General features: G+C 39.8%; 1 protein-coding gene across 1 annotated transcript in view; it reads left to right on the forward strand.

Moving 5' to 3' along the window:
• The window catches only part of ANKRD31 (ankyrin repeat domain 31), a 98,837-nt gene that overhangs the window by 68,443 nt on the left and 16,197 nt on the right, over nucleotides 1-14,197 (forward strand). Inside the window, 8 exon segments of the mRNA XM_084833466.1 lie at nucleotides 2,080-2,319; nucleotides 3,228-3,419; nucleotides 3,982-4,124; nucleotides 4,735-4,894; nucleotides 7,258-7,370; nucleotides 8,429-8,516; nucleotides 10,133-10,229; nucleotides 11,621-12,614. Coding sequence (XP_084689592.1) covers nucleotides 2,080-2,319; nucleotides 3,228-3,419; nucleotides 3,982-4,124; nucleotides 4,735-4,894; nucleotides 7,258-7,370; nucleotides 8,429-8,516; nucleotides 10,133-10,229; nucleotides 11,621-12,614 — 2,027 coding nt within the window.

Below are 14,197 nucleotides of genomic sequence, written 5' to 3' on the forward strand. Positions count from 1 at the left end.
AGCTTGTACTTCCGGTAGTTCTCGGTTCGCATACTGCTGAAGCCTAGCTTGTAGGATTTTGAGCATCACCTTGCTGGCATGTGAAATGAGCGCAATTGTGCGGTAGTTTGAACACTCTTTGGCGTTGCCCTTCTTTGGAATTGGAATGTAAACTGACCTTTTCCAGTCTTGTGGCCACTGTTGAGTGTTCCAGATTTGTTGGCATATTGAATGCAGCACTTTAACAGCATCACCTTTTAGGATTTTAAATAGCTCGGCTGGAATACTGTCATCTCCGCTAGCTTTGTTGTTACTAATGCTTCCTAAGGCCCACTTGACTTCACTCTCGAGGATGTCCGGCTCAAGTTCAGTGACCGCACTATCATGGCTATCAGGGACATTCAGATCTTTCCTGTATAGTTCTTCTGTGTATTCTTGCCACCTCTTCTTAATCTCATCTGCTTCTGTTAGGTCCCTGCCTTCTTTGTCCTTTATCATGCCCGTCTTTGCACAAAACGTTCCCTTGAGATCTCCAATTTTCTTGAAGAGATCTCTAGTCTTTCCCATTCTGTTGTTTTCCTCGATTTCTTTGCATTGTTCATTTAAGAAGGCCTTCTTGTCTCTCCTTGCTATTCTCTGGAACTCTGCATTCAGTTGGCTATATCTTCCCCTTTCTCCTTTGCTTTTCGCTTCCCTTCTTTCCTCAGCTACTTGTAAAGCCTCATCAGACAGCCACTTTGCTTTCTTGCATTTCTTTTTCTTTGGGATGGATTTCGTTGCTGCCTCCTGAACAATGTTACGGACCTCCGTCCATAGTTCCTCAGGCACTCTGTCTATCAGGTCTAATCCCTGAAATCTATTCCTCACCTCCACTGTATATTCATCAGGGATATGATTTAGGTCATACCTGAACGGTTTAGTGGTTTTCCCTATGTTCTTCAATTTAAGCCGAAATTTTGCAAGAAGCAGCTCATGATCTGAGCCACAGTCAGCTCCAGGTCTTGTTTTTACTGACTGTATGGAGCTTCTCCATCTTTGGCTGCAAAGGACATAATCAATCTGATTTCGATATTGACCATCTGGTGACGTCCATGTGTAGAGTCGCCTCTTGTGCTGTTGGAAAAGAGTGTTTGCTATGATCAGCATGTTCTCTTGGCAAAACTCTATTAGCTTTTGTCCTGCTTCATTTTGTACACCAAGGCCATGCCTGCCTGTTATCCCGGTGATTTCTTGACTTCCTACTTTAGCATTCCAATCCCCTATGATGAAGAGGACATCTTTTTTTGGTGTTAGTTCTAGAAGGTGTTGTAGGTCTTCATAGAACCGATCAACCTCAGCTTCTTCGGCCTCAGTGGTTGGGGCATAGACTTGAATTACTGTGATGTTGAATGGTTTGCCTTGGATTCGTACTGAGATCATTCTATCATTTTTAAGATTGTACCCCAGTACTGCTTTTCCCACCCTTTTGTTGACTATGAGTGCTACTCCATTTCTTCTAAGGGATTCTTGCCCACAGTAGTAGATATGATGGTCACCTGAATTAAATTCGCCCATGCCTGTCCATTTTAGTTCGCTGATTCCCAAGATGTCGATGTTCAATCTTGCCATCTCATGTTTGACCACCTCCAGCTTACCTTGATTCATTGATCTGACATTCCAGGTTCCTAAACAATATTGTTCTTTACAGCATCGGATTTTCTTTTCACCGCCAGACACATCCACAGCTGAGTGTCCTTTCGGGTTTGGCCCAGCCGCTTCACTCTTTCTGACGCTACTTGGAAATACCCTCTGCTCTTCCCCAGTAGCATATTGGACACCTTCCGACCTGAGGGGCTCATCTTCCGGCGTCATATCTTTTAGCCTTGTGACACGTTCCATGGGGTTTTCTTGGCAAGAATACTGGAGTGGGTTGCCATTTCCTTCTCCAGTGGACCACATTTTGTCAGAACTCTCTGCCATGACCTGTCCGTCTTGGGTGGCCCTGCACGGCATAGCTTATGGCTTCACTGAGTTACGCAAGCCCCTTCGCCACAACAAGGCAGTGATCCATGAAGGGGCTCTTCGCATTAGGTGGCCAAAATATTTGAGCTTCAGCTTCAGTATCTGTCCTTCCAATGAGCACTCAGGGTGAGGCAAATGGAGAAGAAAATTCAAATAATACGCTAGATGTACTTTTACAATTAAATGGATTAGAAACGGTCCAAAGTAAAAGAATGCGCGCCAACTTTAATGAGAATTGCCAAAATCTACATTTGTGTTCCAGCAGTAGTGCAAAGAATGTTTCTTCAAACCATTAACAGTTCAGTGAAACTGAGGAACAGCTAATACCAGATTCACTTGGTAAGCAGTTAATAATTATTTGAAAGCAAACATTCAAGAAGTGAATGCTGTGGTTGAACTCTGACAGATTTACCCTGTCACTTTGGGCTCTTCAGATATTCCTTCTTGTTCTGCAGGATTATATCAAGGGCATGATATAATCCTGGAGGACAAGGAAGTGGTAGCGTGCTTCAAGCTCAGGCTCCCCTCCTTTCACCACTGTAAGAAAGTTATGAGTTCTCTGGATACCCAATATATATTTGAATGTGGAACCTCTTTGACCTTGTGTTTTTATGTATAAACACAGATGTGTTTTGTTAAAGTCCTCCTGATGCTTTTTTCTTTTTATCTTAAAATTCCCCAGGAACATTAGCTGTAGTTGGCTAAAAGTGATCTCTCTACAGCACCATTAACAGTGCAATTCTATACATCTCTACTCAGAAGTAAGTCCTACTGTGTTCATTGGGCTTACTCCCAGGTAAGCATGTATAGGATTTCACACAAAGTCTTCCAAAGTTACGTCTCCAAATGTGTGGTAGGAAGTATTTACATTTGTGCATTGCTTAGATGTAATCATTTTAAGTTGTTGGTATCTTCTTTTTCCTCAGTTTATTGATCACATTTATGGGATTATATAAATAAGATATGCTAACTCCAGGGTGCTTATAGATTCCATCTATAAAAATATGTTGTTATGTTAACTTCAGAAGACTTAATTGTTTCCAGATATAGGTTTCATATAACTAAAATCCAAAAATTGATTAATGTTGAATATTTTACACCTGCATAGCTGAATGCACATTTTGGCAAGCAGTTTTTCTAAAAAAAGAAAAAGGAATGGCCAGGTGTGAGTGGAATCTAGAGTTTGGCATAGTGCATCTATCAAAACACTTCCCACAGTTGTAAATGAGTGCATAATATGTCTTTAGATTGTTCACATTCTAGCGAAAAGGAGAAAAGAGCTTCTTCTAGTCAACTCCTGTGTACTACAACAGCCAGAATAAACAAAAGAAATACTAAAGGAGAAACTCGTTTGCATATGGCTGCTAAAAAGGGAGATTTGTCTCTAGTGAAGTCTTTAGTAGCATCTGGAGCATGTGTAAATCAAAAAGATAATGCAGGTATGGTATTCTTAACTTGCAGTTTAAAAGTTTTCTGCTGTGCTGTGATCCAGAAAGGACTCAACTTTTTTCTTTTAGCTATTTCTCTTCTTCATTGCAACCTAGTTAATTGAACAATGTTCAGAATATGGATTAATGATGTGCTCTGGGAGAATATGTATATGATCAAAATATGTGGACAAATATGTATAGTAGATGATGTACATATATGCAGAGGGACCAGGATCCAAAGAGCCACTTTAGGCATGCAGATGAGCTTAGGCACACTGAGTGAGACTTTTGTGTTTCTTCCTATGAACAACAAACCACAAGCTGCTTTCAGAATTCCCCTCAGTTTGGAAAGAGGGTTTTTTTTCATATGATGTGCTGTTTCAGAAACTCAAGTCCAAAGCTGTCTTGGGAACCTAGAACAGGTTGTGTGATTCTTTGGATACAGGCCAGTGTATCATGGGTTTTAAATATATATTTATGTACACGTTAGCATGTATGTGTGAGGTAAAGGCTCATGAACATAAAGCATGAAAATGTGAGGTGGCTCATACCTGATTTTTGTTTTTGTCAGGCTGGACAGCAATCCATGAAGCTTCCAGCAGGGGATTTACTGAGATTATCGCAGAGCTACTAAAAGCTGGTGCTGATGTAAATAGTAAAAGCCTGGATGGTGTTTTGCCAATTCATGATGCTGTTTCAGGCAACCATTTTGAGGTAATGTAGTGCTTGCCAGGCTCCTTCTTATCCAGGATTTGCTTACTAGCTTCAAACCCTGGTTTCCAATCCCTTAAAAAACAAAACAAATCTATTTGAATTAATGAAGGTGCTGGAAGAGATTTTCTAAAAGTAACAGAAGTAATGTGCTCTTGGTACACAACCTAGAAGGCATCTTGTTTGATAAGCTCTTGATATCTGAGGCCTGGGTCAGATTGTCTCTGTTTAGCCCATATTAGAGTAGGTAGTGGTATACTGAGGCACAGTCCCTCTTCATTTTCGCTTCTGCTTAATTTTTGCCTTACTTGTTCAGCAGCTCCTAGGGATCCTCCTTTGATTCTAATTTATCTGCTAGCATGCATCCTTTCCTCTTCTCCCAGTTCCTACACAGTTTTCATAGAAATCCTACTAGTTTTAACTATAAGCATTTTTCAGTTCACAACATTTATGTAGAAATAAGTCAAATGTGTGTTTCTGATCTTAACATCCTCCCAGTGTCTGGAGTATTGTATGTGCATAATAGCATGGAAGGATAGTCATGTACCGTCTTGTCTAAGCAATTTTGAAGCCAACTAGGTTACAGAAGTAATAATTAAGAAATGTGTTGCAGGCAGTACAGTTTCTGCTGCTCCATGGTGCAAATCCTAATGAGTCAAACAACTGTGGGAAAAATGCCCTGGATGAAGCCACCTGTAGCAAAATGAAAGAGCTTCTTAAATCCTATGGTGCAACTGAAACCAAAGAGGCTCCTTGCATGAGTAATGTTGTTGGTATGTTAGCTGGAACTTCCTATATTAGTTTAATAAGAATGCAATCATGTTGTTAGTTTTGTTTGTTTTCCAGGGTCCCAGGTCTGTTACAATAAACCACACTTTAAATCCCATTGACAAGGCCAACTGGCAAATTGACACACACACACACACACACATAACCCCTCACATTGGTGTACTTTCTGATAAGGGAAGAATAACTAACACTCAACTGCAACAAGCTCAAGTGGTGAGGGTATGTTGACATGCTTTTCGTTGTGGCCATTCTCCAGCTTTAGAACTCTCTTCCTTCAAAGACCCAGTCTGATTATTTCTTTAAGCCATTTTATTATCAAGCCATTTTATTCAGGGAACCACATTATGGCCAGCAACGAGAATAAGATGTATTTGTATGTCTTATTTTTTAATTTAATTTTAAAATATTGTATACCTAAGGAACAATCCAAACATTTTTACATTCCATTAATTTCAATGGGAAGAGTTATGTGCAGGCTTAAAGGTCGGTCCAACTGAAATTAATTGAACTTAAATATGATTAACTTTGTCTGGATTGTGCCCCTTAATTATTTTAGAATCTTGTAATTTGGCCAGAGCCCCTGGCATTTAAAAATCCAAATGAACATATTTTCTTTATTCAGGGCAGTATCCAATCAAACACTAGTGGTGATGTAAATTATGTTGCCACTAGCAACTAGCATTAGCCAGTGCAACAGGTGTTCTGGAGAATCCTGTCATGCCAGCTAACACTACTGGTGTTGCATTGGTGGTCTCTTACACTAGCACAATATAATTTACGTTAGCAGTAGTGTCCAATTGGATACTGCCCTCAGATTCCTCTCAGTTGAAATTTTAATTTTTGCAAGCATTAGTAGAATAATATTTTAATTATTCTTATGCAGTAATAACATTTTCCATCACTGTGATACTTAGTAATGTTGGCTCATTTTGGTACTTTGGGCTGTTAAGGCCTGAGGGTGGGCAGGAGCCAGGGAGTCAGAAAGACTGGGGGCCAAAGTCAAGAAACCTTTAAGCCTAAGGCTGAAATCAAGCTGAAAATTTGTTGTCCCAGATACAAGACCTGGTGGGCCATGCTTTGCAACAAGGTGCCCAGATTAAGGAAATATAGCTGACTTGGTATTTTTATATCAGCCAGTGTCACCTGACTTCCCATGTCAGGAAGATTATGGGCTGTGTTATGAATGCCCAACCTAGAACTGTGTATAAATACATCCTTTGACCAGAAGACCGCATGGTGTAGTTAGCTGTTGTTGTTGTTGTTGTTATTAACTGGATTTCTTAGATGCCCTTCTCTTTAAGAAAAACACCCTCAAGGTGAATTACAGCAAAACATACAATATTTATTTTTTGTGAGCTTCAGCTATTGGGTAGTATAGAAATGTAATAAATAAATAATAAATAGATAGATAGCTGAAAGCAATTTCCACTAAAATAGCACGACTCTATAAACAACTAAAGCATCAGTGACATCCAAACACTTCAACAGCTGTATTACAAATGCACATCATATGCTATCAAATGCCTAGGAATAGAGGAAAGACTTGACCTGGCCCCCAAAAGATGACAGCGTTAGTGCCAGGCGAGCCTTGCTGGGAAGAGTTTGTGGAGGAGGACATCACCAAAAACGCTCTCTCACTTGTTGCCATCTGATGGACATTACTTGGTAACGATGCCTCCTGTCAGAAAGCAGAGAAAAAGTAAAAGGCAGAACATAATTAGCATTTACCAGTCCCACATGCACACAAGGCTAAAAAAGAGGCCACACTCTTTTTTTCAGTGAAGAAAAGGTAAAAAATAGTTTACTCACAATATTCTTGCATATACACGCAGGTACAGTGTAGAGTTTCAAACGAAGTTTGTTCAGTCTATTTCTTTGCGTTCTATAACACTGGCAGGAGCGAGAGAGAGGAAGCACATGTGCTCCCAGCAGTGGTGAAAGGACAGAAAGAGAGTGAGGGGAAAGGAAGAGGAGTAGTGGAAGAAGGAAACTGTAGGGCATAGAGTTCCTAAGGCTAGCTATGCCCAAAATTCCCATCAATTAACTGCAATGATGCCCCCTTCCTGTAACTTGCAGATGAGGTTGCAATATTCCCAACACCATCCTCCAAACCCCCCTCAGAGGAGGACTTCAGATGTTGATCATAGCATATGGGTAGATTCATACTGGGAGAGGCACTCCATGTTTGATCTACAGGACTTCAGTCTGATTTGGACACACATTTGTTTACATTATGGTCTGTTGTTGACACTTGTAATGTATATATACATAAGCTAATACTATGTTGATTTTGTACATATATAATTTCTACGTATTTTGGCACTATAATTATGATTTCTTGATTTAGGAGAAAGAGAGTTATGCCCTCCTAGGTCTAGGAAAATCCGTAGTTGTTACAGTTGCCATGAAAAGGATAACCTGCTTTCACCACTCGGTTCAGCTAGGCAGAAGTGTGGCACAGTAAGTACAGATAGCTGAACAGTTTTGTTTACAGTGCATGAGTGTCATATGTTGCCTAGATGATGCTACTGAGCCATACATTAGTCCTGAAGGTTGTGTTATGTTATATTTCTATGCTGCCTTTCTGCCAAAAAGACCTCAAAGGTAGCTCACAAAGGTTAACACAAATGCAAAATGCAAATCATAATATAAAATAGAACTTTCAGTATTTTAAGTGGAATAGCTCAGTAACATCTAAAAAATCTACAACCTGAACACATCCTCCCCCTGCCTAAAAGCAAAAACTAGTCCCCCACCCCACAAAATGCTGAAAGAGAGCAGGAGTAAACACCCCAGAGGTTTGCTGTCCTTTAAGCATCTAACCAAAGGGAGCCACCATCAAGGAAGCAGCTCTTTATAAGACTCCCAGGCAGGAGAGTGGGGCTGAGCAGGATGAAAAGCTCGCCCTTGATGGTTCCAAACACAAGACTCTTTGCTACAGCAGTACTTCCCTGGAAGCATCCCCTTATACGAATCCCAGGCAGGATGGGTGCGTGTGTATGTGTACACCGGGTGGAAAATGGCCTTCTGTATGCAGAAGTTATCCTTCACTAATGCAGAGGCTATTACACTTTGTGCTAGAGCATTGCATAAAACAGTGAAACTAAATCAAAAGCTGCCATTTCAGTTGTGCTTGTATTTGAGCAAGTAGAAGAGGTACTATAGTACCTATCTATTATTGCACCATGTGAATCCTTCCACTATTGCTTACACAAATATATGCCAAAAAAAATGCTTTCCCTTTTGTTCATGGTTCCTTGGATCAGACTCCATGTAGTCAGATGAACTAATTATGGACAGTAGCAGCGTGAAGCATCATAACTGTAAGTTCCTGTTACATATTTTTTCCTCTGGGTCTCTCTTTGTAAGTTGTATGCATCTACAGATCCTACACAAATGTTCTGTTCTGGTTCAGGTAAAACATCATACGAATTCTTAGGTTTCAGTTCACTTTCAGACTGCTCACCTTTAATAAAGTTAACAGTTATTTATATTTGACATTTATTTGTATTTGACAGCACGAGTCCATCAGTAAAGTATTGCAGGATATAGAAGAGAAGCAGGAGAGACTTTTGCTCTTTGAATTAAGAAGCCAAAGAGATGCAGGTAGGACTGAACCATAGTTAACCCATGGAAGATTTGCCACATATGTGATCCATTGATATGGTGGAGTAGCAACATTTTTGCAAATCTAAGGGTCTATCGAACCTGCAGGAACAGCCCCACCCTTAGGCAGAGTGAGGTAGTCGCCTCGGGCTGTGAATGCTAAAGGGTGGAGAACAATGGCAAGGTTTTGGAGGACAGAGCTTTGTGTGCCAAGTGACCTGCTAGCCTGTTTCCCTCAGGTGCAGTTGATGATGCTGCCCCATTGGCAGTGTTGAAGTTAGGTTCAACTGCCAGTGTGGTTGGTTTCAAGGGAGTGGGGCTACTACTTTGTCCTTTGCCTCTGAAAGCAAACTATCTTGGGCCAGCCCTCAGATTCAGGTTCACAGATACTGAAAAAATCCTGATGTAAATTGGTTGGAACAGCAACAACAATCAACAAATAACTCCCCAAACCTGCCTTTCTTCCAAGTCTTGAATCTCCACTAACAGTCAGCAAAGTCAGGCTAAGCATAGTTTCTGCTAAAAGGAATTAGTAAACAAAATTAACAAGCGTCCATGTGAATGTGTATATAGGTCCAAAGGCAAAAATTCACCATTAGAAAAAGTTATTTAAAAGAAGAAGAAAAAGGCTCCAATAATAAGAGGGGTAGGAAGAAGCGTCAGTGCTAGTCTTTTGCCCAAACCAATCACATAAAACCTTATACCCCTTTCGTGATTTGGGGCGCAAAAAGCAAGACATGGTGCAGAAATGGAATATCTGCATAGACAGTACTGCTTCATCATGTGAATAATTGGCTAGTTTTCTACATTCCTGAATTCTGCGCCATCGAAAGGCCCATAGGATGTCACATAGCAGGCCACTAATGCTTTCACCTCTCTGGCAGACCTGCATAAGCCTCTTGTATAATATTATTGTGCCTTTCACAGTGATATGGCACAGCTGGTATAGCAGAGACTATACTTAGATTCCAGAGGTGAGATTGAGTTGTTTGTTATTCCATTAGTATGATCCATTCACCCGGCCTTACAAGCTGTTGTTTCAGAACAGCAGTTCATAGAATTGGGACATAGGTTATCATTGTATTTTCTACATGTAGCTGCTTACTTTACTTTTATAATGTTTAGCCCTAATAAGTCTTTTAAGGAATATTTTTTCAAACAACTAAAGGCTGCATTGCTATACCCACTTACCTGGTAGTAAGCTGAGTAAACATACCGAGTAAACATGCATAGGGTTGCAAAGTTAATTTCTTATTGAATAGCTGCTCTATGACACAAACGTACTTCTAAGAAAGATAACCATTTTTGCCTTTCCTTTTTGCCATTCTTTGTGTGCAATTAATTTGCGTATAACCTGAATAATTGATATTGAAGTATTGGCATGTTTTCTTCTGTATGTTGTATACAAAATTGTAAAGTATTGTATTTGTATGAGAGTTATAAAGCAATATATAGCATGAAATTTGCTAGAAAAAGCTTAATGTTTACAACATTAGCTGGTTTCCCTGCCATGTTGTTTTAATATTGCAGTCTTTTTATTGCATCTGCTGCAAATGTTCAAAATGAAAAATGTCATCTTAGAGTGATAACCTTAAAACTATGTAAACATTTGACAGATGCATATATCCAAGACCTATCTCAGATACAGAACATTTTGAATGCTGTACTTGCTAAACAGAAATCAGAAAGGGATGAGCTTGCTAAGAAATATAGGTAGGTAAAAGAAAAAATGGGTTTATGGTGTGGTTATTTTTTCCCACAACAAAATAAAATACTGACCATATTTCTAGTTTGAAAACAAGAAAATTCTAGTATGCAACCAAAATCCTAAATAATTTCATCCATTATAAGCCTTCAATTCTTAATCAGTCCTTTAATCCTTCCTCTATGAACAGAATGCTTGCATGCCTCTCTATGCATAGTGAGAGGAGCTGCTCCTTTCTCCATGCACAGAGAAGCATGTGTGTGTGAATTCACTGTATGAATGGTATGTGTATATGAATTGGCGTGTGTGTCAGGATTGGGCCCAGGCTCCCTGTGGAATCCAAAGATTCCAGTTCAGAGGCCCTGCCAGGAGAAGAACAGTTGGGACAGAGGGCAGGGGAGGAAATTCCCCAAGACACTCCAGGAGTTGGAGAAGGAGAATCTTCCCAAAGGGCATAATAATCAGGAGGGTCAGGTACAGATAATGCCTTCCCCTTCCCATGTGGGAAACCAGTTTCCCACAGAGGAGGAGGAGGGGCACAACTTGGCAAACGCAAGAGTCCACCGTGGATCCAAGAGGGTGGACCTAACGAGAGGAGTGAGATGCTCTGCCAGGTTGGCCACCCACTGGAGACAAGGGAGGGAGTGGTTTGGAAAGCCCTTCGGGTTCTATGTAGTACCCTGTTATTAGTTTAGCAGCAACTCTCTTCTCTACTGGAGTTTTCCCTAACAGAGAACTTAAATATTGACTAATTTGATTTGACTAATTAGGCCCTGGGGCGGTCTTTGGTCTCTACAGAGTCTAATAGTTTGAAAGGCACAGTTAGCACAGTAAAGGAGTATTGACTGGAAGTTCAAGTCTGCCTGTTTTTACAGCACAGTGAGAGGGCTTACAGATCCTGACTGTGTGTGTGTGTGTGTGTGTGTGTGTGAGAGAGAGAGAGGCAGGCAGGCAGGCAGGCAGGCAGGCACGCAGGCAGGGGCACTGCCTACTGCTGGCTGTGGCCTGCGACATGCTTCTGGGGTCCATTGTGGCCCATGAAGCAAAATAGGTTCCCATCCCTGCATTAATCAATTCTGCTGCTAGAAAAGGTAGCAAAGATTTGGTGATGCTGAGGCATCTGGAGCCTAGGATTTTGGCTGTTGCGATAGTTATGTTCTTAGTTAGTTTTTATTTTAAAAATTATGAATAATTTGAATAGAACATTTCAGAAAAGGATCCTGCCTTTTCTTCCTTCCCCTGTGTTGGTGAAAAGAGGTTTTGTTATTCATTATGCATAGACCCAAGCCACATACCTGAATGGCTCTTTTTAAAAACTGTTTATGTCTATAGTAAGTATTTTTAATGGAAGTGCATCTTGTGTTCTCAATTAACTGCATATTTTAAATTTTGATTTCAGAGCTTCTGTGGAATCTTTTAAACAGGGCACGCTGAGGAAACAGCTAGTAAAGCTTGTATCCAGACAAAAGAGCCTTTTGGTTATGGCTCAAAAACAGAAAGAACTAGGCCAGAAAATTCAGAATTATAAGAATGCAAAAAAAGTGTCTTCTTGTTCAACAAAACAAGTCCCAAGTACAATTGGTGCTTGTGAAAGCAACACAAAAGATGGCGTTTCCAGTAAAACACTAACATGCCCTGATATAGTTATGGGCCTTGAAACCAGAGGGATCATGGAAAATAGCTTTTTAGTACAAGATCCCAACCAGCATCCAAACAGGTCTCTAAATATATCTGGAAGAAATGGAGAAGCAATCAGTGAAAAAGAGGTCTGTCCACAAAATATAGTGTTTGAAAACAAGCTCGGGGAATATAACATCGAGGAGGCAGCAAATTCAAAATCCTCTGATGGTACAGACCAGGCAACATTAGAACCTGTTATTTGTCTTAATCAACAATCACACCTAGAGGAAATAGATTGTATATCAGTGGCATCACAAGGAAACACACTCCCAAATGCTACACAAGGAATATATAAGCTAAATAGTTCAGCAGATGGAAGTATAGGTGTCAATAATATCAATCAGCTACCTAGGAAAAGTCAACATGTTTGTACTAATGAGTCTTTGCAGCGATGTTCAAATATAAATGAGGCTTTTCATATGCAACCAGTGTTAGAATTAGAATTCACACCCAGCTATCCTGCTACTCATCAGAAAAGCATAATTCCAAATAATAGAATCTCACTTAATGCTAATTTAGAGCCTACAGGGAGATGTTTTCATGCACTATCTAAAAGCAGGATCAGCCAAAACTCTTCTCAGTATTCCAGCAATCAGGATTCTGAAAAACAATTAAACTTCAAAGCAAGGAGAAGGAAAAAAAATCAGCTACTAGATCTTCTTGAACAGGGGAAAATTAAGCCAGGAGATGATGTTCTAGAATTCACACTGCAGGTAAATATTTCACTTTCAAAGTAATGTAAATATTAATGCAAAATGTAAAAATATAAATGCTCAGTATTGTATTCCACACAAAACTGACTTGACCACTAGTGAAAACATTGAAAACTTAGATTATATATACATCTCCTTTGAAATGGTTCCCATTTACAGTATTCTCAGACGTTAGATTGGAGCCACCAGAGATCATTCCTCCTAATGTGTCCTGTGCACCAACAACACAACTGCCCTTTGAGCTTGTTTCTTTAACTGAGGATAACCTCTCTGCTCTGAGTGAAGTTGGCCATGTGAATCTGCCCTCTGCCATTTTCTGTAAGCATAAAGTTCTCAACATACATGAGTGGTGTTGAAAAAAATAGCGCAGTTCATAAATAGGCTTTTCACTATGGGTTCAGTCAACTCCAGCACGCAAAGAAACCTGCCTATCCATCTCCAGATACCCAAACAATCATGCAAATTAACCTCCTATCTTCATTTCTTTAACAGATTTAGGAACTGTGCTATGTGATGCTTGGGTTTCTTCCTGATTGGCCTTTTTCTTGGTGCTGAACATGAAAAAATTTGAGAGAGGTTGTACTCTATCTTGCCTGCTTTTTTTTTTCTGTGTGTTCCAAAGCTTAGACTGGGATGTCAAACATAAAGCCTTTACAGGTTATCCCCCAGTATAGCCTATAGCACCCTTACTACACTTGATACAATCATCTTCAGTGCTTGGAAGCTGATGCCCTTAATATAGATTAAAGGGATGACTCACGGCTGTATTACATGATACAGCAAAGTAGTATATGTATGTATGTGTATTATTCTGTCATTGTATTGAGACTATAAAGATCTAGGAATATATAGTTTGGAAAACTGCAGGAACCATGTCTAATTTGTACAAAATTAGTGCCTAATTGAGGCAGAATTTCCATTTCCATGTTGAATTCAAGCAGAATTGGCATTTTTCAGTGAAAACATGATTCTGGCCCCAGGGTGTGTGCTGCTTTGCCCCTCCTACTCATTTGAGCAAGCAACAATGCTGTGCTGTTTATATGGATATGATGCTTAACTGTGGGGCAGAGTTTTTAATTGAGGTTATTACCTGAATTGTTTGTCATAGACTTAGCTTTCTAAGTATATATAAAATCCCTATTGCTCAGGAGCCAGAATACTTTTCTTACACTTGGCCTAATTTAATTAACACTTTCTCAGTTTACTGCTGAAGATGCAACTCTTTTTTAAAATAGTGGGGGAGAATGAAGACAAGGAACTAGTGAGGTAAAATAATTCCAGATTTTCATTTTTGCAGACTCCGTTTAAAATAAAATAATGTAACTGCTATAAAACCATGCAGCTTCCAGAGATGAGTAAGGTGGCAATGAGCCTAAATTTTACCCCTACAATATTAACATTAGTGTTGATATAAAATGTTTATACCTAGATGCAGAAAGTAAATGGAGTGTTTGGGGCAGAGGGAGGCAGTGGGGAGACTGATCCCCCAAACCTTAGTTTACTATATTCTTAATTGGCCCTTAAGATATGACAGTCATCTTTAACCATTAGTTGGGCAAGAATTTTAGTGTAAAGCACTGTAT

Source organism: Heloderma suspectum, chromosome 2 (genome assembly GCF_057233095.1).
Source record: "Heloderma suspectum isolate Gila_16-S chromosome 2, 16-S_ref, whole genome shotgun sequence".
NCBI lineage: Eukaryota > Metazoa > Chordata > Lepidosauria > Squamata > Helodermatidae > Heloderma > Heloderma suspectum.